The sequence below is a fragment of the Camarhynchus parvulus genome, chromosome 2, assembly GCF_901933205.1.
Source record: "Camarhynchus parvulus chromosome 2, STF_HiC, whole genome shotgun sequence".
NCBI lineage: Eukaryota > Metazoa > Chordata > Aves > Passeriformes > Thraupidae > Camarhynchus > Camarhynchus parvulus.
In genome coordinates, this window is record NC_044572.1 from 44751058 (window position 1) to 44775007 (window position 23950).

Genomic DNA, 23950 nt, shown 5'->3' on the forward strand with positions numbered 1-23950 from the left:
GATGGAAAGGTGTTCTTGCTCTACTTCTTGATCTAGCTGTTGATGTCACTGTTCTCTGTTGAATTGCAGGTCACCCCCTTCCATGGTCTTTAAAAGAGCCTAATGATGGCATCGTAGTGGCAGGAGAAAAGAAAACAATAATGGCTGAGTACAATGGGCAGAAAAAAATAGTGCTAGTGATAGAGAACTGAACTATTTTAAGAGCATCAAAAATAAAAGTCATAATGTTCATGCAAAGGAAAAGATGTGAAAATGTCACAGGCTGCTGAGATGCATACACTTAAAGCTCACCTACTCTTAGCAGTTTGGGTACTTAATATTGCTCCAGTTTTTTCATCCTGTTTTCCTTCTGTTACTAGTGCAAGACTGCAAATACTGGTCTATAAAGCACTTTCCAGCATAGGATGCTTGAGTTCAACAACACAGGAAATATTGTCAGCATCAACAGGGAAAGGAAAGGAAAGGAAAGGAAAGAGAGACAACAGAAGGAAAGAGAAGTGGCTAACAGTCAGCAAGATCACTTTATCTTTAGACTACTGAAACATAACAGGAATCCTTTCCATCTGACAAACAGAAATGACAGTAATGAAGTTTTACAAGATATTTGTTATGTTCAGTGCAAGCATGTATGTATGCTTGCATACACGCACATTTTTAGCATTTCATTGGTTTTAAGACTCAACCACAAAGAACTCAGAGAAATCAAGAATGTTCTTTTGACTGTGTTCTTAACATTTGGTGACCATGGGTATTAATTATCATAAAAAAGATAAATGCATGTTTTCCTCATTCCATTAGATGCTTAGTCTCAAATTCAAGAAAAAAAAGATTCTTATAACTAGTAGAAACATTCATACTTGGTCTGCTGCATGAATTTGACTTGGGAGTGGTGGTGTTAATTCAGAAGTAGGGTAGCACAGTTGAAATCCAAATTCATCCTAGAGTTTCAAGAAGAATGGTTGCACTTAGCTTCCTGTGCTGGATATTTGTACCAGAGATTGCTTTCTACATCTACCACATCCATATTAGTTCTCTGACTTGCTTGACAAGACAACATTCTGTGTCATGGCATGACACCTGTCCCTGTGAGTCACTTAGAGGTGTAAGCAATGACCTTTCCTGCAAGGGCAAGATAAATCAGATAACCAAGAGGTGTTTGGAGCAATTTGAAATCCACCTACCAGGATGATCTTGATGTGTCTGTGTCTGTGAATTTCAGGTGATTTTTATATGGTCCTGTAAATGCTGAGTTTGACATGGGTGGTCAGGGAAGGGAGAGGTTTGTGAAGTACTAAAACTCTGCAATACATTTTATTTTTTTACTATTGTTTTTTTAAATTTATTTTGGGGTTTTCCCATTACGCATGTTAAATAATTATATCTAGAGTACCTTACTGTATTTGCAAACTGACCATTTTGGAACATGAGCTGTTTTAACAGCTTTTGATAGTTGCTCAAAAGGAGGGTAAAACATACAGAAAATCATTAACTGAGTATCCAGCTTTTTACAAATCACATTTCTGCACCTGTGGAGGTTTAGAGTGGACATTAGGAAGCATTTCTTCACTGTGAGGTTGCTCAAACATTGGCTTCCTAGAGAGTTGGTTAGTGCCCAACCCTGTCAGTGTATAAAAAGCATTTGGACAATGTCCTTTAACAACATGCTTTAACTTTCAGACAGCCCTGAACTAGTCAGGTAACTGGACTAAGTGAGCATTCATCACCTTCCAAAAGAAAAGTTATTCTATTCTATTCTATTCTATTCTATTCTATTCTATTCTATTCTATTCTATTCTATTCTATTCTATTCTACTCTATTCTGCTCTATTTTATTCTTTCCTGTTGAATTTATTTTCCCCTATCCATTAGCTATTAAGAAGCTAGGGTATTTTTCACTCAAAATCTTGATTTCATAAAGGTATCTATCACAGACAACTTTACCTGGAAAACAGAAAAAATATTTTATAGGAATTGGTCTGTGAAAAATGTCAATATGGATTATCATATTGTGGTATAAAATAATTTTTCTAATTTAATTTAATCTTTTTTTGAAGTTTATCATTAACTACAAAGGATAATAAAAAATTTAAGAAATAATGAACACAAAAGTGAGGCTACAGTTCTTGAAATGGAAAACATACATCACTGAATATGATGAAGATATAGTGTCTGGACTTCATCATTTTGTTCACTACTCACAGAATATAAGAACTAGGTACTTGTGGAAGTAAATAATACAAGAAAGTAGCATTGATTCTTCTCTTCTTTCCTATAAAATTATTGATCTGATTTTACCCTAATTGGCACTTGTGAAAATAAATGGAGAAAAACCAGTAGGCTTTTCATGGGGTTCAAGTATTTGTTCTCAGTAAGAGTCCCAGGCCTGCTGGTTTGGGGCTGTGTTGGCTGTCTTAACAAGCTAAAGATCGAGTGCTGTAGCAGACTGCACTTGCTTTGTTCTTCTTCTCTTTAATCTCTCATTCGAATTATTTCTTGTCATTCAGATGAGTAATAGTGCTAAAGATGCCTTAATGTATTGATATACAGCAATTGAGCATGTACTGCTAAAAATGTAGCTTTTCAATAGAAGTCTTACCTAACAAAAGAATGGACAACTGATTAAAGGAAAGAAACAATGAAAGTAGGTTTCCAATTTACCCCATCAGAAATTGTGGGAATCAAAAGAACATTATTTCTCCTGTATCCTGCCTATAGACATTTTTAATGAGTTATACTCTCCAGTACCATAGAATTTACTGTATAGAATCCAAAGACTGTCCATGTCCTCAGTACTGATCTGCAGATACTTTGTTTGTGAGAAAATTTAAAGACAGGTGAGCCCCTAATTCACATGCATAAATATTTGCAGGTTTGGGGAATTAATTAAATTTTGGTTTAAATTTTTCCAAACTTGCTTTTAGGCAAAGCAACGGTAAAGGTATTGCACATATATTATTCAGTGACAGTATTTTTATTGTCTTCAACAAGCTTTGGCTCAGTCTCCAAACTGTATAGTTTGGATGTTGAGCTTGGTGCTTGAAGGTACATCTGGTGAAATTTTTTTCCTTCATCAGAGGAAGGTCCTGAAGCTTAAAGCTATGTGAGAATCATAAAAATCAGGACAGTTAATTAGAAATTGCAAGTAAGGACCGCTGATTAAAAGGTTTTCAGTTGTTTTTAAAAAAATCTATAAAACTCTATGCTTTTCCTTGGTATCTGATATAATTTATTCCATATTAAAAAAAGAGGTAAATTGACATTTTAAAAAATAAAAGGATACAAGTGTTTGCACACTTATAGCTCAATCTTTGTTTATTTGGGATGATCATTTAGTTCATAGTGAGCATTTTAGTAAAATGCTATCCTTACAGGGCTGCTGGAAATTGCTTTTCCATGTTTGCATCCACAATGAAATGGCTGTTGTGGATACAGACATAGATGATTTCATATCTCTTTGCCAGTATCCAGAAAGGATAATTGTGTTTTAAACATGTTTAAAACACTTCTGCAAAACCAGCTTTATGTAGCTCACATAGAGTTTAAAGCTGGATGCTGTGTGCTAATTGGGATAAGATTTGGACCATCCCTCCAGTAGAATTCTGTTGTAGAAGAATTGCATGTGTATGTTATTTTGCATGCTGTAGCAGTGTGGGTATGTGAGAAAGGGAAGGAGGAAAAGGCAAAAAAATTCCAATTCCATTACATGGTTCTTGTGTCTGTTTGCAGCAGAGAGCCATGGATATGGTTTTAGCATGGCTAAAGCTGTGGCTAGTAGAAGGTGATTTATATCTTACCCCTCTACGCTAATTTAATGCTGTTGTTTTCTCTGTCTGTTCTTGTAACAAAATAGAAGTACTCTGCTGTCTCTCTCTGCAACATATCTACAGAAGTCCTGAAAGTTATCAATGCCACTGAAGAGCTGATAGCAGAATCCACCGATCCCTGCGACTTCCCAGACGACGTTCAGGACAGAGGGAGAGGAGCCCTCCCGCTGGGCACAGATCCTGTCAGACTCGATGAGCAGCTCACCACGCTGGAAGAAAATGTAAGGAGATGAGTCAGTATGTGAAAAAGTCATGTGTGTGTGTAGGTGCACCTGTTTGTGTGCACCAACTGGAAAGGGAAAGCACATGGGGCAGCATCAGTGGATGTTCAAAATTAATTTGGCATCTTTAAACAAATACACAAATAGAAAAAAATGGCGTTTAAACAGTGCTTAACTGTATCAGTGAGGGGGGGCAGTGTTTAAATATGTACTTTAAATATAGAGGGGAGGAGGAACTGGGTGCTTTGGGGTTTAGAAGCTCCATCTCAAAAGCTTATTTATGCCCTCCACACCTCTATGGCAGTGTGGCTATGCCACACCTGCTGAAACTACACATCTCCCAGTCTCAGCACAACCTCATCACTCCAAGGACAGGTGGAAAAAGCATGTTCCCAGTCGCACAGAGAAGTGGAGAAGCTCTTCCTCTCCCTACATCTCCAGCGCACCATGCTGAGCACCCAGCAAGCTGGAGCTGCCTCCTGCACTGTTAGAAAGAGCAGGCTGGAGAATCTGAATTAAACAAACATTTGTTTGGCAACATCCAAATCATCCATCCTTTTTCATGGATACCTGTCATCTGCAGGGGAAAGTACAATGCTGAATCATAGAAGGAAGTCACTACTCAATGGAAATTTTTGTGAATTCTTTTAATGGAGTCAGTGCACTTTCAACTTTCTCTTCTTCCCACATTTCAGTGCTCTCTCCCTGCATTAGGAGCTCTTAAAGAGCTCATAAGAATCTGCACTGTCCCATTATATCATCCTGATCAATTCAAGAAAACGAATCCTGGCTTTCTTTAGCCCCAGAAAATTTTCAGACAGAATTTCCTCTTAGAGGATAAAATCAGTTTCCTCCACAGAAACACATTTCCACAGCAGCCCCAGACTAAGAACTGGGTGGAAGATACTCTATGGCACTAAAAGCCAGTCCTGGCACTGGACTCTCTCTCATGAAATAGTAAAGTATCCTAAAGGTCCAAACACCACAGCATTCATCTGGTAGGGGAGTGAATATGGAATAAAAATCCAAGTGCATGTTGGACCACATCTTCAGAAGAACTAAGAAAATCTTCAGGACAAAGAGCAATTTGGGGAAATCTGGTCCCACATGTTTTTTATGTGTTGTACACTATCTAAGGTGCATGTTTTGTTTTTTTTCCCAATTGCACTTTGATAATCCCTCCCAGCAATGTGGAGCTTTGGTATCTGTGGTGCTGTTGCCTCAAATCATTCATTTGGGCCAAGCATTTCTCACTGAGCAGACACTGGACACAGAGGCAGAGCATTTCTTGCTTTGGCTTTGCCATCGCTGCAGCATCTCTGGTTTAGCTTCTCCCAGTTCCCTGCAGAATTCACAAGGTATCCAGCACAGCCTTGCTGTGTCCCCACAGAACATCTTTTTCTGTCCCACACAGGACATGAATTAGATGGCAAAAACATCACAGTTTGAAGATTTCACCATTACACTCCATGGTAAAGAGCCTTTAGAAATCCAGGAAACCATAACTTCTCCCATTGCAGCTGAGGCCATGTCTATATGAACCACATCCTCTTTGCAGCAATTTCTGCAAGAGGATCTGGGTGTTTATAAACACTTTGTTCATTTTTGCTCTCTCTAGCCTGTAGGGCCATCTGTGTGAAGAATGTAGGGCCCCAACCAGCAAAAGGTTGGGGTTTTGTGGAAGTTTTGTATACCTAAATGACAGTAAAATAAGTCTCCACAATCTAAATATGAATGTATGGATAAGGGCATCATTTAGGGTAGACCTGCAAGGACACTGTTGCTGTTTGGAAGTGTAACAATTGTCCAGGTAAAGGGAACATTCTTTAGAAAAATATATTCTTTAGCTGCAGCTGGAAAATGTTCATTAACATTTCACAAATGTAGGGGCTGACTGAGTTACAGAAACACTGATGACCTTTCTTTCCCACGTTTTTCTATCACTCCCATTTTCTTTAGATTTTCTTCCCCTTCTTGAAAATGACATCTTACTGTTCACAGATTTTTGCCATAGCACTTAAAATGCATCTTTTCTTTAACTTTCTAAAGATACTGCTGTTCAAAATGTTCTATTTCCTCTTTCTTTAAGCTTTTAGATGTGACAGGAAAATTTAAAAAAATCATGTTTTATTCTAAACTGGCTGCAGTATGTCATACTTAAAAGATGTATCATTTAAATTAACAGTAAGAATAATTAAACCCCACAAAAACAGAAGCATTTCTATTTAAATCATCACATTAACTTTATGGACCACCTGTGTCCCCAGGTACTTCAGCAAAAATTTACATCAAATCACTTACTTCTTTTCTTCTTCTCTTCAAAGATTTCATGCCTGCAGTTAGAAAGTGTTCTTACAAGATGCAGTTTGTACAGACGTAGTGATTTTGTTTCTTAGCAAAGTCACATGCATGAAAAAGCCCTATCTACAACTGACACAAAGAAAAAATAAAACAATTTCAAGCAATTAAGAAACAATAATTAAATAGAAAAGGAATAAAAAGTAAACAAACTTCAATCTGGTCATTCTCCACCATTTTGATCCATAAAGTCACAGCATTGCCATAAATTATTTGAATAGCTCTTATGTCAAAGGACTGAACGATCCAGGAATTGTATAATGACTGGAGTAGAAGATGTATGAAATGAAGGTATTGGCTCAAGGATCTGTTTAGATCCTATTTGCTTGCCCTTTGTACCCTGAAGTCAGCCACAGCCCTATTTAATTCATGCTAGGTTTGTAACAACCTGGTCTTTACTGCTATTGCAATGGGGGAAATCAGAATATATATTTCATTTCCACTTGCTGTTACCAGCCTCATGGAAACAAGTCTTTTGGCTAAGGAGTAAATGGGCAGAAAGTGCAGTATTTTCATGCGGTTCTACACAATTTTAAGCACAGATGTCAAAAGCTAATGCTTGAAAATTACCCTCTTCTATACACCAGTGACTTCCATGTACCTTAGGGGGTTTGTGAAATAAAAGAAACAATAAAACACAGTGTATGACTAATTACTGCTCTGAAGGGCTGAATGGGAAATGAAACCTTTAGCTGTAGTTATAGATACCAAAATAGTAAGAGTTTTTCATTTTTAGGGAAGAACTCTGAATTAAGAAGTCAGTAATTCTCTCTTATGTGGCCCAAATAAGCCTGTTGATCCTGCACAGATTCACTCAAAGGCCCAGGAGGTGGGAAGGTTTTGCCTGCTGCCTGTTTGGGTGAGAGCAGGATGGGATGGAAAATCGTCATACATATAAGCACATTTACTCCATAGGAAGTTAATAACCATTTGCTGCTGAACAGTTATTCATGCAGTTTTTACTGCCAGAAGGCATCAAGTGGGTTAAAGAAACACAGCTTTATATGAGGTGTGATCTCTTGACTTCCCTTTGTAGACTTAGGGTATTATGTGATTGAATGTCAATAATAAAAAAGCAAACTTTTCAACTTTTTTCTTCACTAATCAATCTGGAACAAATGTGGTTTGGAACACCACTGCACCACCTATGAAATCTGTAATGCAGCCACCTCATTCATCCCTTCTCTTTGTGGATGTGTGTTTTTCAGATTATTTCCCCATAACTTTCCTCTGCCAGGTAAATCTCCCTGTTGTGAGCTAGCAAACAGGGAGGCTTGCAGGCATGATGGAAAATGCAGTCTGCTCAAACCTGCATGCCCACAAACCAGGAATCACTGACACCTGTCCCCACCTTGGCCCTGCAGGTGTACCTGACCGCCAGCACGGTGTATGGGCTGGAGGGGCAGCTGAACAACCTGGAGGATGCCGCACGCAAGATCAACAGCGTTACTGAGGAGGCCGAGCTGGCTGATCTGGAGGATCAGGTGGCCACAGCAGCTGCCCAGGTTCATCATGCAGAGCTTCAGGTGAGGACAGCAGCTCCTCTCCACCTGCAGGTTTCACACTGCCTTGCCTAGCACCCACCTCAGTGTACGCACTTTGAGTATTCTTTTGTACTGCAGTAGTCTGGTGATCCAAGGATGCTGACTGCATCTCAAGCTGAGCAGAGCATAACTGAGCTGTGTAACTCAGCCCAGCCAGATGTACTGTATCTTTTTATTTCTTCCCTCAGCTTGGTTTGGACTTGGCACTGTAGTGCCTCTTACTGCAGTACTAATGCTGGACTGCTCCTTGCTGCCAGGCAGCTCCCATGGTGCACTGTGTCATGTGCGTGGCCCCAGTCAGACAGCAAATAGAGTCTGAGGCAGTTTGTCTAATCAGCACTTTCCAAAAGATGCCACTGTTGGCAGCTTTCTACCAGCAAAGGCCAACGGGAGCCACAGGCTGAGCCAAGGACAGAGCCCAGGGCTTGCATGCCTGCCATGGGATTTAGGTGCTAAGCAGCACACATCCCGGCCAAAGGCAAGAACTCTTGTGCACAGTGATCTAGCACCGTTCTAGCAGGCTACAGAAAGGCTAGGGCTCAGAACATGTTGCAATCTGGTGCTAAAAGCTGCATAATGCTGCCAGACCTCAAAGGGCTGATGCTGTTTGCAGCTCACTGCCCAGTCTGTACCCAGCAAGATGCCCTGACCTGACTCTCTCAGGGTTTAATGGGAAGTACCTGGTGGTTTTACTCAGTGGAAGCATGCTCAACTCAGGACTGAGCAAAGATCTGAGAGCCTGACATGTCTCTGATGTCAGAAGTGCATTGCTGTACTGCTTAGCAAACTGGCAGTGGTGTTTTGTTGGCTTTGGTCATTATTTTAGGGTAAATCTGTTAATGGGGATGAGAGGGAGGAGGAGAGGCCTAAGCTATGAAAGAAGGCCAATGGAAGATCTTCTGCAGAGTGAAGCCAACTGTGGCTTCAGATGTCATTGTGAATCAGCTGTTGGGTTATATGTCTGACTTCTCTGACTCCTCTTTCTCTTTTGTCAATACTTGTCTCCACTACTCTCAATATCAGACTATTTTTCCCTGGCAATTTGTTTTCCATTCAGTCTTTTTATATAGTGTATGCCTGCATTTATGCATGCTTGTATTTAATATGCATATACATTTGAACTATAAATATTTAAGATCAAATGTTTAGATTTTGTGACAGAGGATGTACTTTGCACGTGTATGAAATTAATTTTGAGTTAGGAAATGTGTCCCACAAAGTCATTGTTTGAATGTAGCCCTTTAAAAACACATCTTGAATGAATTTGGGATTATGCAGCTAAAGGTAATCGGGAGATAGCAGATGCAGGTTTTCTCTCCTCCTTTCTTTTTTCCCTCAAAAGGAGTAAAATGCCTCTTCCTTGGAGTCACAAGGTAGGTTGGATTGTTCTTCTACTCCGTCTTTACTAACAAATTAAGTCCCTTTTAATGTCAGGACTAAAGAATGCAGGAAAGTGTCAGAATTGCTGAAGAAGTTAGCCATCTGTTTATATTTTCTTATTAAAGAGGATTTTACTGGGGGAGGGTTATATTTCAGTAGTGGCATCCACAGTAATTTTAAAATTCTTTTCCCCCCTCCCCATCTGTCTGTCTCTCTCTTTTATTTTCTTTGAAGATTTCAGATATTGAGAGCAGAATATCAGCTCTCACTGTTGCAGGCTTGAACGTGGCTCCCTGTGTTCGCCTGACAAGGAAACGGGATCAAAAGCAAACAAACCAGGTGCCAGAACATTATGTAGTATTCAAAAAATACATTGGGGAAATCTTGCCTCTTTCTCTATAATGGAATTGAGTAATGCATGTATGTTGTTTACAGATGCATACAATAGACACATCAAGACAGCAGAGGAGAAAACTTCCAGCTCCACCAGTAAAAGGTGCGCCTCAAGTGTTCTGTAAATGAGCGGGACTCTTTTTGTAAGATTCAATAGAATGTACATGTCAGCAAAGTAGGGAAAAGTTTAAGTTATGAAATGAACAGAGAAAGCTTAATAGACTGTCCCATCCTCCTCATTTTCCATGTACTTGCATGATATAAAATACCCCTTTGTCACATTTAAAAGCATCACCACTTTCTCTTCAGTGAAAGTTGTGACAGTGACAAGTAAACAAGAGCAGAGGCAGAAGGCTGGAAAAAGCAAATGAGGAATGCTGAATACTTGTCCTGCAAGAGGGGTGCTGTTGCTGCAGCATGGCTGGGCTCCACACAGTGTGGCTGCCTCCCTCCACAACCCACCACTTCCTTAAAGTCTGTATTTGCTGATTTCAGTCTGTATGAAATGGCTCAGCAATATTCCTGGTATGTCACAGAATGGCTGTGAAATGTCTTTATAAAATCAAGTGACTTTTTTCTTTCATGATTTTTTGTGGATTTTTGTTAGTTTTTTTTTTAACTCTGCAGTGCATTATCTCTGAAAATTCTAGGGTTTTGTTCACTGCACTATTCTTTTGTAATTTCACTGATTGACATGGCCTCAAACTTTAATTTATCTGAGTACCACAGCCTGCTGGTTTTAATTTAAATTAAATCCAACTTTTCTCATACATCTTAGGGGAAGTTTTGTCTCTCTAGAAGCTGTGACTCTTCAGAAGTATTTTTATATCTGCTTCAATCTCTTATGTGAAAAATCTCCCCTTTTGTATTTTTCCCAGGTGAAAAAATAGATGGCTCTCCAGTTACCACTGTCAGAACGTTTAACAGAAACTTCATGCTTCAAGGATCTCTAACACAAAGAACGAAAGAAAGGAAAAGCACTGCCAAGGACTTAATGGTAAACAAATGTTTTTAAAACTCTCTTAAGATCAGTCAAATAGAGACATAACAGTATCTGTGTAGGCAGCTGTATTTCAGTATCTTCAGAAATCTTCTCTTGATAGTTTGAGGAAAAAAGTAGTAGAGACTTCTGAGGCAACTCTTGAACAAATATGACTAGTGTCCTGGAAGATGTCTGACTATATACTATAGAACAGCAGCTCCTGAATGTCAGCTTGTGATTATGTAGCCTGGCTGCCAGGTCTCCAGGAATGTGCTACCCATATTTTTTAAAGAGTAAACAAATTAGTTATGCCCTGCATTTCAGACTGCTAAACCAGACCCTCACAGAACCAGCTGTGCATTGTAACTTGGCAGGTGAGAGTCACCTTGAATTTCACTAATTGCTGAGCAGTGTTCAAAGGTTATGTAAGTGGAATTTAACGGGTAGACAGGTCACACATTGGCTCTGCAAGGTTTGAACAAAGAGGCTTCACTCAGGACACCCAGGACAGCTGTCAGTCATTTCTTCTGCAGGAGCCATAGAGGGATAAGGGAAAAAGCTGACTGTCCCAAAGCAGTCTGCCACTGGACATGTGGGAAATACGTGGGCAGGTGAGAAGGGAAAGGACCCAGCTGTGTTCTTCAGCAGGTTTGTTCAGTTCTTCACTCATGTTTTTTTCTTTCCTGTCCCTCTCTGTTCTAGGAGCCTGCTATAGGATCTGCTGTGATGTACTAAACTTACTCTTCCCTACTGCCAATAACACACTGCCTAAGGCTGTACACTAGAGTGCCTTTTCTTAACAGCCATTGTGTATGTCCAGCTGAAAATGGACCCTCAAGAACCCACAGAGCCTCAGTTATAGGGCTTCATTTGGATACCTCACTGAGAAAGCTGTCCAAGTCTTCAGCATTGTGGTCCGCTACAGGAAACTCTGCCTTAAAGTTCTCAGAGGACTCTAGACAGGATGCTATGTTTCAAAAGCAAGGCTCCACATTTTAAGATGCACTTTTCTCCCTATTGATTGTACTAAAGTATGTAGTCTTTCAACTGCAGTATGTTTTTGTACACTCAATCAGTCATAATTATAGGCCAATTAATCTGCCAAAGCAGACCTGTGATCCATATTTGCTGGCCTCTTACTATTCACATGGGCATCTGTCTTGTCGAGCAATAAGAACAACTCTGTGCAGTGTGTGCTGCTTTTCAGCTGCATGGAGGGAGAGGAGAATTTGTGTACCTCGCTCTGTTCCCAGGGAGTCAGTGGAAGTCTTGGGAGGGTTGGTAGGAGGAGGAAGACTTCTCTGTTCTCTGAGAGTACATCTTGCAGATTGAATGTTCCAGCTCCAGAGCTAGGGATATTGCTCTAGGCAGCAGGGGTGTCATGCTGAACCAGGAACTGGTGGCCACACATGCGGAGCAGATGTCTGCTGAGTTGGGATCCCAGTGTCTGGAAACATATGAACACTGTTAAAGAAACCAACACCTTCATATGTCTTGTTCTTGGCAGCATTGTCCACTTGGTGGTGGCCAACCGTGCTGCAGTTCAGAATAAATTGTGTCCAAACCTTTAAGATTGGAAAAAAGAGGTGAAAGTGTTGGGGATCTCTGCTGGCTGACTGGTGGTTGAGGAGTGGCTGCAGCTTGCGAGAGATTTATTTCTGATGTTTACTGGTGTTTCTGAGAAGGAGGCAAATGTAGCCCAGACATCAGTTCCTATATTAGTCAGGAGCCATCAGAGAGTAGCTGGGGCCTTTTGCTGGTGCCAATGGACCCCACTGTTACTGGACCACTCTGAATTGGATTGTGAATAGTAATATGCTTTCTTTCATTTCTTAAGACCCTTAACAGGTGAGTCAAACTAGAAGGCCCTTTGGCAGATGCCCAGGAGGGAGGATGCTGCTTACAGGGTGTCCCTCTCGCCCTTTTGTGGGAGAACATTGCCAATTTGTGCGGTTTTTTGCTCTGAAGAATACAAAGAAGGTAGTCAGAGGAGGTGATAAGCCAGTGAATCCCTTACCTTCCACACCAGTTGCAGAGCAGGTACCCAAGTGCAGATGGGGTTGATGTGAAATGTGCTATGAAGGAAAGCATGAGCTGGCAAGTTCCCCTCAGCATTAAGGAGTGATGAGCTCTCCCGGGAGCTGTGGGTGCCAGGAAGGAGGAGAGTTCCTTCATTTCCCTGGGCTCCCAGTGAACACCCACGAGCAGAGCACCACATGCTACCTGCCATGCAGCAGGAAAGCAGTTCCCTGGGACACCAGGCCATGAAATATCTGTGGCTGGGCAAATACCAGCAAAACTGGACAAATTTCCTGACTAGGCTGGATTTAGGGGGGGTAAGTGGGGAAGACAAGGAATGGCTGGATGGGTTGATTGGAAATGCGGTGCCAGTTGCAAATCTGCCATCCACATTTGACATCTAGCTTGTCAGTAGTCTGATGTCCAGCTGCATGTGAGGAACCCTTGGAATAAATACAACCATCTTCCCACTTAAAATACATAAGTGTGACTCCATTCCTTCAAGGAATTTTCATCTGCCCAAGATCTGACCCAATGTCTTCATTCTGGGTGAAATTAGGCCTTCTTTTACTCTCACACAATACTAGTTCTCTGAAATTGGTTTGCACAGATGTGAGGGAAGAATTTGGCCCACTCTGTTTAATATATAAATATATATATAAAACAAATAGATTTTATTTATATATGCAATCCAGTAAAGGAAATTAAACAGAGTAGGATGCCTAGTAATTTTTTTGTTTTTCAGTCTCCTCCTCCATTGACTGTTCTTGTGTATGTATACAATACATTCCCAGGTTCTGGTTTATGCAGGTATGCGTGTTATGAAATGTCATTAATGGTGGTTGGTCTGCATATTCGTCTAATAAATAATAACTAATATTGTGTATGTAATATCAATACAGAAATGACTAATTTTAATAGAATAACTCTCTGGTTTTTGTTCTGTTAGTGTGATTTAAACAAGCCAACAAAGTTTGGAGTAGGTTGTTTTCCTTAAGAGGCATGAAAAGCAACTATTATCGTGTTACAATGTTAAAATATTCAGTCTTCTTTGACAGACAAATGTGTACTGTGTAGGCATTGCAAAAAAAAAAAAAAGTAAAAAAAAAATCCCACCTGCTCTAAGCATTTGAATTTTTACAAATGTTTATCGTGCCAAATACGTGCAAAGATATAATTTACTGTTTTAAAAAAATCATAAAAGCATATGTTATAGCACACAAAGAATTATTTTGTCATCAGGTGATTTCAATCTTTAGTGTTAATATTTATATTTAGATTAATTTTTATAAATGAAAATATTTTAATGGGTAAAATGAAGACTATATGACCTATTTGATTAAGTCTGAGTGAATATTAAGCTTGCCTTGTTGTTGTTATCTGCATACTCACCAAGAATTATTGTCAAGAGAAATTATAAAAGAGTAAAAGCGATTTATGAAAAGAATGCCTTTTCAACGACTTGATTCATAAAGAAAAACAAAAATTTCTTCTCTGTTGTTTGGATTTATGTGCACTTTGGCCTGGAAGCACGCAGAACCCACAGTCACACACATGACACTGTCACAGCCAGGATATGGGCATCTGCGGGGGTTTGCCGAGAGCAAGGGCACACACTTGGTTCACACCTCCTCCTCCTCCTCCTTTATGGCTGGGGTGGGAGGAATCCTGCTAGGAACATGTGCTGGTGAGTCTTCTTCAAACCATGAAGTCTGTTGGCTGAAATACCATCTCAAGCAGTTTCTCAGGCAGAATTTCTTGATCTCTCTCTGGGATTGCTACAAAAACTGAGTAAGAACCCTGCCGATAATCTTGGTCTCACACTTCCAAAGTTCCTTGCAATGAATGTGGATCAAAATATTTATCAGCATATCTTCTCCACACTGAAAGCATTCAGTAGAATTAGTGTGTTTTAAGTAACACTTTGGGTCAGCAGCTTTGTTGTATTATAAATGGAAGTAACTCCCTTATTATAACAAAAACGCATCCTTTCCTGACAGGCCATTTGCAAAAAGAGAAAGAAGGGTTAAAAAATGTCTGCAATGGTTAATTCAGCCATTATGAAGTTTTAGTAGTAATTCTCACAAAGCACAATTAGAAGTGGAAGTCCATTCAACTTTATCCTTTGCAGAATGATTCATAGCCTGGATCAGCTATTACCTAAATTGTAAACTATCTTTTTTGTATATGAGCCATAGATAAAACTGTATTATTCCTGCCAATAGTTATTAATCAAGATGAAACACATTGTAAGTAACACTTCTTATAAAAGTAATATAGCAAAGGTATATTAACATGAGTAAATAGGGATATTGAGCTGCATCTCCAGCCTTATTGATGTGGACTAATGGAGTAGATAGTACATGGCTTGTGATCCTCAAAGAGTGACTTTAACTGACTCAGACAATGTACTTGGAAATAATTACATTGTTTTAAAGGGAATCAGTTCATTCAGGCCCTTGCTCCTTTTGGATTATAGTTTATGATTATATGCAGAAGGCACAAAACTACTCCAAGGAGTTCAATTAGCCAATTTTTTTTTCTTCAGCAGGGAGAAATACTTATCTTCAATAGGAGCTCCTCTTTGTTCATTAATATATCTCTCCAGCAGTACAGGAAGAATTGTGGAGGGCCAGTGGGTACTTCAGCGAGGCATTCTTAAGAGTGGATGTTAACAATCTCTATAAAAGCTACACACAGAGAACCAGCATTTCATGCTATTAATGCAGGTACATTAAAAATTGGTAAGAGCCTTTTTTCTTTCTTCCAACCATTGCTTTTTATTTTTATATATCAACAGCCATTGACTTTGAAATGTGACAGGAAGGTTTCATGATACATTTAACACTGCAGAGTTTAAATCCCAGCCCAAAAGCTGTGTGGGTTTTGCATAAACCTAGCAGTGAACAGGATCGGGAGATTGCTGGGGATGCACAATGAAGAAACATTTTTATAAGCAGTGGTGGCACTCAGTGCTGGTGTCCATGCATTGTCTTTTACCTGCAACTTGAACATATTTCTTTTGAAGGTACTTGCACAAGGAGCAGAAGGAAGAGCAGCGTGGGATTATTAGGCAGAAGCAGAACTGTAGGTCTGTGGTGCAGGGGAGGACACAATTCAAAGAACAGAGGTTGGGTTGCCACCGCGGGGAACAGAGATCACCAGTCACTGTCCTCTGTGTCCAATGATTTTTGTTCCCACAAAGCATTCAAGATGAAATCCAGGTGTCCGCTCACAGGCCTCAGGCTGCCACGGCTGCTTCTCAGCTGCCTCTTCCCAAAGCGACCAATGGGGCGAACACCACGGCCCACATACCAAAAAGGGTCAATCTCAGGACCTGGAATTCAAAGCATTCCGTGAGGATGTACCACTCACTCGGAGGCAGTGTTTTCTGACCATCTTGAGGACGTTAGACAGCTTATGTGGAGCCCAGAAGAAAAAATAGAAGGGAAAGGCCACAGCCAGACACACAGCTTACTGGTGCCTTTGAGAGTTACTTTCCATGTGTAGAGCCCAAAGGAAGAGGATTCCATGGCAAAATTAATTTTATCCATCTGGGCTACAACCTACATTTCTAACATGAGCCAAAGGGCCCATCCAAATTTTCTGCAGTAGGTACCAGATACACTATTTCTACAGGCTAACAAATCCACTGGATTGCAGAGGAGGTTCCTACATGAGAGGCAAACATGAAAAGTTAATTCTTGTTCACTTAGGAAGTTGTTTTCATGGATGACTAAATTTTTTTTCTTTTAAAGTTCTGATTTTTATGGTCTAGTGCAGTTTTGGGGCAGGTCTGCAAAGGTTTATAGTTCTATTAAAAGACTATATTAAAAACAGTATTTCAAAAGTATTAAAGACTATATATTAAAAGATATAGCAATAGGGAAATTCTAAAACACACTGGAGGTGATGCCACCCTAAGGAAATCCCAAATCATTCCAGAGACAGACAACTGTCAGGAATAGGAATAAATTACAATTTAAGTGCATTATAGATCATCCTCATCGCATGAAAGTCTCAGTCAAGGCAGGAGGAATTTCCCCTGTGCATTTTGATGCTTGAATAAAGGAAAAAAATTCACCTTGCCTTTAAATTTCTCTGTAAATACATCTTTTAAGTCTTTCAGCACAATGTTTAACCTTCTTTTGTTAGCCTTCCTACTCAACAAAACCCAAGAAACTTCATCTGTGTACCTAAAGCCTGAGGTTCCCAACATCTCTATTTTCTTTAATGGGGAGAGGTGTGGCACTGAGCCCACACAGCTTACTCTCCACAACTCCTCTCTCCCACTCCACCTTCCATTATCAGCCTATACTCCTTGGGGGAAGATGAGACTTCTTGGTGATTTTCTCAAAGATCTTTTGGATTCTGTGCTAGTTTAAACTTGGGATACATGGCACCATCCCTGACCTGGATACTCTCAGTTCTTCACAGCATCTCTGAATGGAGATACTTCAACCACTTGTATTTGGACTTTCAGAAAATTCACAGTCCCAGACAGAACTGAAGATGTCTGTAAAGTGACTTTAAGCTTCTGGGCCATTGCTTTCTTTTTATTATATAGAAGTAATTGTGTAGGTCTACAGAGCACAGCTGAAAATTTGGTGCTTAAATATTTCATGTATACCACTTTACATTTTCTTGTCTATCCTTTGCACATCAGTGTCTTCTCTGATATTTATCAAAAATAAGGCTATTTGCCTTGGCTAATTAAGGGCTGTGAGAAGGACATGAGGTTCTGTATATGCACTGACAAGTGCAAATGGAAGCACAGGGCCTCACTCCAAGGTGAAACCACAGAAACACCTGCATGATTTGCTGTAGAACTTTGCCTGACAGCCTAGCCCTGATCCCTCAGTGCAGCACAGACTGTGGGGTCACCATGTCAGGTGAGACTCATACTTACTTCTGTTGTCTATCTGGTGTTTAAATGGCCTGCTCTGTCCCGAGGCAAAGCTGAGCGACACCAAGAGCATCAGGACATAGACAGTGACTAGCTTTAAGTGGTTTGGTGACCACTGGGCACGTGGTGTCCAGGAGATTGGATGCCACATGATGGAGCAGTGGTGGGAAGGCTGTAAAGAGAAGAGTGAACATGGGGAACACATATCAGTTAAAGCTCTCAAGGTGAAGGAATGTGTCAACTTTAACAGTATGTTCCCATCCATCAGAGCCATTTCATGGCTCTAAGTTTCGCAGAACACTCATGCTGGAGATGTCCTGGGCATTTCTGTTTGAAGGCAAAGGCTATGAAATGGGCCATCTACTGAGGTAAGAACTGGAGAGTTTTTCTCTCCAGCAGTGAAAGCTCTCACAGGACACTTGAGTCCGGGCCCTGAGTTCACTGCTGATTCTGTATGGCTCTTTCTATGACCACAGGTGTTGGTCACCAAAGCGTGTTTTAGCCACTACCACCAGCATCTTTTCCTTACTTGTAAAACGTGTCCAACATTGTGTTCTACACACTCTTTTTACAACTAAATGTATTTCAGTATGAATGGCAATGCTCTTCTTGTGCCATTACACCCTTTTTTGCCAGCATGCAAAATTACAATTTCCAGTTACAGTTTCCACTGGTAGATGTCCCAGTCCTGTAAATGCACCCAGATGCAACAGAATCAGAAATCCCTCCAAGCTTCCATAGGATGGGCTGAGCAGAACAGAAGGTGCTGACCTGGGAAAGTTGCATCCAGGAAGGGGAGGGAGCCAGGCTCTGGTTAGCACTTCTCTTGCATTTTGTACAAGCTTCCTCGTGGCAGCTCTCCCAGCTGTCACGCCAGGACAGACTGTCTTGTGACATGCAAGGTCTGCCTCTGCATTTGACATCCTGGAGTCTCTGCCTATAGAGCAGGAGCCTATTTGCTTAAGCATCATGTAAGTGATGTAGAAATACAGGTACAGAGGCTGTAGGAAAACCTCTCAGCTGTGCCTGCACAGTGGCTTCTTTTTGTGTATAGGTGGATTTTTTCCCGAGTTGCTGCCAAAATCTTAGCCTGCTTTCAGTAAAGGCAGAGCAGGAATGAAAATCTTTGATGCAAGATGCTCCCAAATACACCAAACAGGCAACACAGCAAAAACACATCACGAAGTTGGTTGTGTCTTTCACTAAAATGCAATCAAAAGCTCCTTCACCCCTAGTATTCAGTGAAGGTTTCTCAAGGAGTTTTTCCCACACTGACAAGTGGCTTACCAGGCAGCTTAGAGGAAAGTGATTTTAAATCATTATTTCAGAACTACAAATTAACTTTTTTCTGACTTGAAACAATCTCATGACAATCAGGACTAAATTATCTTAGCATGTAGAATTCACCCACATGGGGTGAATTCTGCCTTCAGTTTCAGCTGGGGTACCTCTCCTGTTGCTCCATTTTTAGCAAGAACTTGGGTTCAGTGAGACAAAAAGAAGGTGTTTTGAGGCATCTCTGTGGTGTGTTTACAGGGCTGCTGACAGGTTTTCCCAGTTACTTGCTCCCTGGTTTTGTGTCTTGGGTTTTTTTGAGTTACAGAAAGAAGAGCTTGCCTTAAGCTCATTGTTGATGAAAGACAAAAATACAGGGAAAAGCTTTTAGCACACACTTTTTCCTAAGCACTGCTGTGCTTCAATGCCCACCAGCTGGTCCTGTGCCACTGCAGCCACTTTGTAAAGCACTGATATATATTGAACTTTTTGTTCATACCCTTCTCCTGGCTAGTGTTTCTGTGAAGCACGTCATTCCCACTGCTCCTCAGTAAGTAACATGCCACCCTAAATAATCAGGGCACTCAGCATCTCTAATCTTCCCTAATTTTTCCTACACTAAATTGTCCCACCACTGTTTATATGGGAAGAAACAGAGGATGAGGTACTGCCACAAACTTGACCCTGAGCATTCCTAACACCCAGCTCCATCTTGTCACTAAGCAAAAAGCCTGGTTACCTATGCACAGACTTTTCAAGAATCGTGTGGCTGAGATGGTCTGTGATCTTCTCAGGTCCAGACCTGCAGCTTTTGTCCAAAAGGAAAATTGAAAAAGAACAAGACCTCACACAGTCAAGCTGTGTGCCTCCATTTTCAACTATTAAATAATCATAAAAATTTAAAAACTGCAACCAAACTTGACACAATTAAAAGTTTCAGGGATAATTTTGCTCCGGAAGTTCAGCAAAATTCAGTGTCACAGTAATTTGATCAACTTGCCACTTCTGCTTGGTGCCCAAGCAGAGTCTCTAAACTTTGGCTGAGCAACATCTGTGACAGAAGTCTGGCAACTTTCATCGACATCAGAGGGGGAAATTAAAGCCATAAATGAAGCTACAGTGAAGCAGCAGTATCACAGCTTGCCATGGGTCTGCTTCACAAGGAGTTGGAGATTAGCCTGGCTCTCCCTCTGGGCACACAGGGTTCTTATCATACCAAACTCAAGCTCTGCTTCAGATCCATCAGGTATACCCCTACCACGGCTGTCCTCGGAAGACAAGATGCTATTAACTCCTCGCACCCTAAACCAGCATCTTTCTTGAGATCAGCGGCTGTGTACACCCCCTCCGATGCATATGTGGAAAGCTTTCCTGTCGGAAGCAGCCCGAGGGATCAGACCCCGCGTGAGCGCAGGCCCGGGAGCGGGCTGGTTCAGGGCCGATGGGCCGGGAGATGCAGGGCTGTGCTGTGCGTGCCGCCCGCGCTCTCCCTGCAGGGCACAGCCTGCCCGCGGGGTCAGCCACCCTGCCTCGGCACGGGCCGCTGCGCTAACAAAAACTGGGCAAAAGTTACTGAGCACAGCTGTGTATGTTAACCCAGGTAAGCTAAAGCCCAAAGGGAAAAAAAGGAAATTCAGCAAGAAAGAAGAGCTTGGACAAGCGCTGAAGCAGACAGGGGAAGGCACTCACTCACCTGTGTGCACCGAAGCTGCTGCTCAGGTAGTCGCTGCTCCAAGCAGAAGCAGGGTAGCTGATGGGGGCATGTGCCTTTTATAGTGGAGGGAAGTGGACTTGAAGCAGGGAGGGGGAGTCAAGAGGTGGGCCAGCAGGACGTCAGCAGTACTGGCGAGCAGGATTTAAATTTACAAAAGGAGGGGTAGGGAGAATGGAGGCTCTATTAAAAAGCCATTGATCAGGGCAGGGAGCAGGGTTTGAGGGCGGCACCAGGGGATTTTGGGGGGGGGGGGCATAGCAGGATACATGACTGAGCCCCCAGGCCCACCAGGAAGACAGCAGAGGGAAGGGGGCTGCTGCCATGTCCCTATGGGGGGGGCATAGACAGAGGGGAGCAGCTGCATCTGCAAAGGAGAGCCAAGCTCTCCGTGCTGCCCAGCTGAGATGCTCTGTCTGAAAAGCATGTCTGCAGGGGGAAACACTCGTGGCTGATGATGAGTTGTGGGGAGAAAGAACAGATGGACAGTGGGGAGCTATCAGAGCCAGCAAGCTGGGATGGTCAGTCCACACACTCCTTTCCCAGCCCTTGTTCCTCTTCTGTTGTCCCATCCTTGCTTTTTGCTTAGGATCTTGATGACAGCTCTTGTTTCGTTCATCCCCAACCCACAACTGGGATCAACCCACCCATGCATATGGTTTAAGTCACACTGCAACACAGCACACAATTAACTGATTAAATAAGTAGTGATTCAGTGCTTAAGCAGGCCCTTACTAGTTTTGTGGCAGAGAAAATTTCATGTGCATGAGGCCAGCATCTCAAACAATATTGGATTTCCACAATAGGTGTCTCTTCTGAGTGGTTATTTTTAACCCTGTCTCTTGACTAATGTGTCACGGCGGCCTTGCTGTTAGGGATCTTGCTGCTCTGGAAGCTAAGCCCTTGTTTACTCTGGAGGTTTGCAGGGGAGAGCAGCTGAACTGGCAAGTGCTGCACTCCTTGGGCACCATCCTGCAGAGAGGCTGAGATGTGAAGCGTAACTGGGCTGACTGGAAGCCACAGGCCCTCTCTTCACAGACCCATGTTCATGTTCTGCTCCTGGTGAGATACCCAAAGGAACAATTTTAAGGCGATGCTTTGAAAGGGGGCTCTGAGGCCTGACCCCATCTGTAAACTGAGACCGCATAGGAAATCCTGCAATCCCATTACGATGAAGTTCAGTAGCAAATATGTTGAGCTTTTTCCTATAAAGACACTTCAAGTTGGGAAAACGTCAAAGCACAAATAATGCTATTTTACTGTAGGCACCTCTCAAAATAAATGAAATTATTTTATTTGCTATGGGTAATTTGTAAGGTACTTCTATGAGGAAGCATGGTGAAATGCTGCCTGGCCCTGCCCTTACTCACCATCCAAGCACCAAGTACCACTGGGAGAGTACAGTCACTAACTGCAGGGATTTTTCATTCCTGTATAATAGTTTGGTTTATGAGTACATGTATGAATGAAAACTGTAAAGAAACCTGAGAAATACTCTTCCATTCTCCAATTTCCACCCAACAGCAGCTAAAAGAATTGTCTTCCTCATCCAAGTTTTCAAGAGTTTATTCAGACTACTCAGGATCATAACTTCAAAATATGAAGAGCACTTCAGGTCCATGGTAGCACAAAAGGTCTTCCTACAGCTATTACAATCAATAATAGATATACATGTTTTTCTCAGAAATCTCCTTTTAGCGTGTTCCCTTTGAACCTTGCAAACACTCCCTACCTAAAAATCAATCAGCGTCCAAGAACCAGGCAGTGGCTGTGCTTCTGCCATGCTAATTCTGTGTGCACGTATGCAGAGGGTATCTTAATTAAAACTCTTCATGGCTTCTCATTGTATATCTTTTCCCTTACTGCTTTTCACATTCATTTTGATCAGAAAATGTATCTTCTCATGATCTCTAGTGGGCAATTGCTGGAGTAAAGGCTTCTTTTCTCCAGGATATACAGGACATGGGCCTTTCTTGCTTTGTTGTTTTGCTAGTGATCCTGTCATCTTAAAATAGAAGCAAAAGTTTTTTTTCATCCCATGTACTTTTTCTAGTCCTGCTGACACTGCAATATGAGCCTTTCCACAGCACAGATAATTTTCACTGATTGTCACCTGCATGGAAGTTGCCATATAAAACAAAATTATGCAATGTCTTCATATTAAGAATGTTTGCCTATTGGTAAAGATTGCTTGCAAAATAACACACCATACAAAAATACCAAAAAAATCATTATTGGGAGAGCCAGCATTTAAAATGCTTTAATATGATCATCTACCTTCATTCTGGCCTGAAGCTGATCCAGTGCAGTATCTTGGTTTTGACAAGTGGACAACAAAGGGCATTTGTGGAAAAGTCTAAAAACAGAGTAGCTTATTTTTACATTCCTCACTATACTCTTCTCACAGACCCTCAAGCCCTGTGGTCCAGAAACTTCCCAAAGCAAATGTTTATTTGTGGTACGTAGCCCTTGACAGGTTTCTTCTCTTTCACTGTTGCTTCCTGAACCCATGTAAATTCTCAACATCCACAAAATTCTGTGCCAAGGATTTCACAGCTCATTCTCTGCTACAAGAAGGATCATGGCTGTGCATCTGTTCTGGACACACTACTTGCCACTTTCAAGAGCTTTCATTTTCTCTTTCATTCCAGTATTTTCATTTTCACTTTTAATCATTCTGACTTCATGAAAGGGTACTGTAAAATGTTCTCAGCAATTAAGACTAATAAATTATGTGACAGCCTGTTTAAATGAGCCTCATCAGGCATTTCTCTTACCGAAGTAAACTTTACTTCATTCTCATTCACTGGGCATCATCATTTCTATCCACCAGACCACAAGTGAACCATCACAGTGCTAGGTACAGTACCCACAAGCTTTCACAGAAATCATCCTGGCTTCTCAGGATCTTTTCAGGCAGTTGTAATTTTATTTTATTTTGTTACCCCATCCAGAGCAGGCCTGATGCTTTGGCTGAAAAAAGCAAGTCAGCTCATGCAGCAGAGCAATGTGAAAGCCACTCAGACTTGGTAGGAACTAGGAAAGAGCTGTCAGGGGAACCAGGGTTGTGAAAGACCAAACCAGAAAGATTATCTAGAGGACAGCTTGGTCTGTAGTGAAGGTGCAGAGGTTTTGTGTGTTAAAACTTCCATTCTTTTCCTGCTTCTGAGGGAGAGGCTGGGCACATTCTGTCTTCTTTGTAGAAGATCCTGGAGAACAACTCAAGTCCTGCCTCACACACAATTAAAGACTCCTGCACATAAAATTCCTGCATAAGTTACGAGCAGGAACAGGACAGGGCTGAGCCAGCTGATAGCTGGAGTGTCTCAGTGGGAAG

At 41.4% G+C, this 23950-nt stretch overlaps 2 protein-coding genes across 5 annotated transcripts in view; one reads left to right on the forward strand and one right to left on the reverse strand.

Moving 5' to 3' along the window:
- The window catches only part of MYRIP (myosin VIIA and Rab interacting protein), a 111816-nt gene extending 99986 nt beyond the window's left edge, over window positions 1–11830 (forward strand). For 3 of the 4 annotated variants that reach the window (XM_030971393.1, XM_030971394.1, XM_030971395.1), the window contains 5 exons: window positions 3851–4045; window positions 7768–7929; window positions 9763–9823; window positions 10599–10717; window positions 11405–11830. In XM_030971393.1, the coding sequence (XP_030827253.1) occupies window positions 3851–4045; window positions 7768–7929; window positions 9763–9823; window positions 10599–10717; window positions 11405–11437 (570 nt within the window). In that variant the 3' untranslated portion in view covers window positions 11438–11830. Of the gene's footprint in view, window positions 1–3850; window positions 4046–7767; window positions 7930–9561; window positions 9667–9762; window positions 9824–10598; window positions 10718–11404 lie in introns of all 4 variants that reach the window. The other variant, XM_030971397.1, reaches the window with a different exon arrangement.
- A 4049-nt stretch (window positions 11831–15879) lies between these two features.
- On the reverse strand, window positions 15880–17778 carry LOC115901427 (prolactin-releasing peptide-like). Its single transcript, XM_030944084.1, has 2 exons — window positions 17631–17778; window positions 15880–16058 (listed from the first exon to the last, which is right to left on the reverse strand). Exons 1-2 carry the CDS (start codon window positions 17776–17778, stop codon window positions 15880–15882), a joined length of 327 nt encoding a protein of 108 aa, XP_030799944.1.
- Between the last annotated feature and the right edge of the window lie 6172 nt (window positions 17779–23950).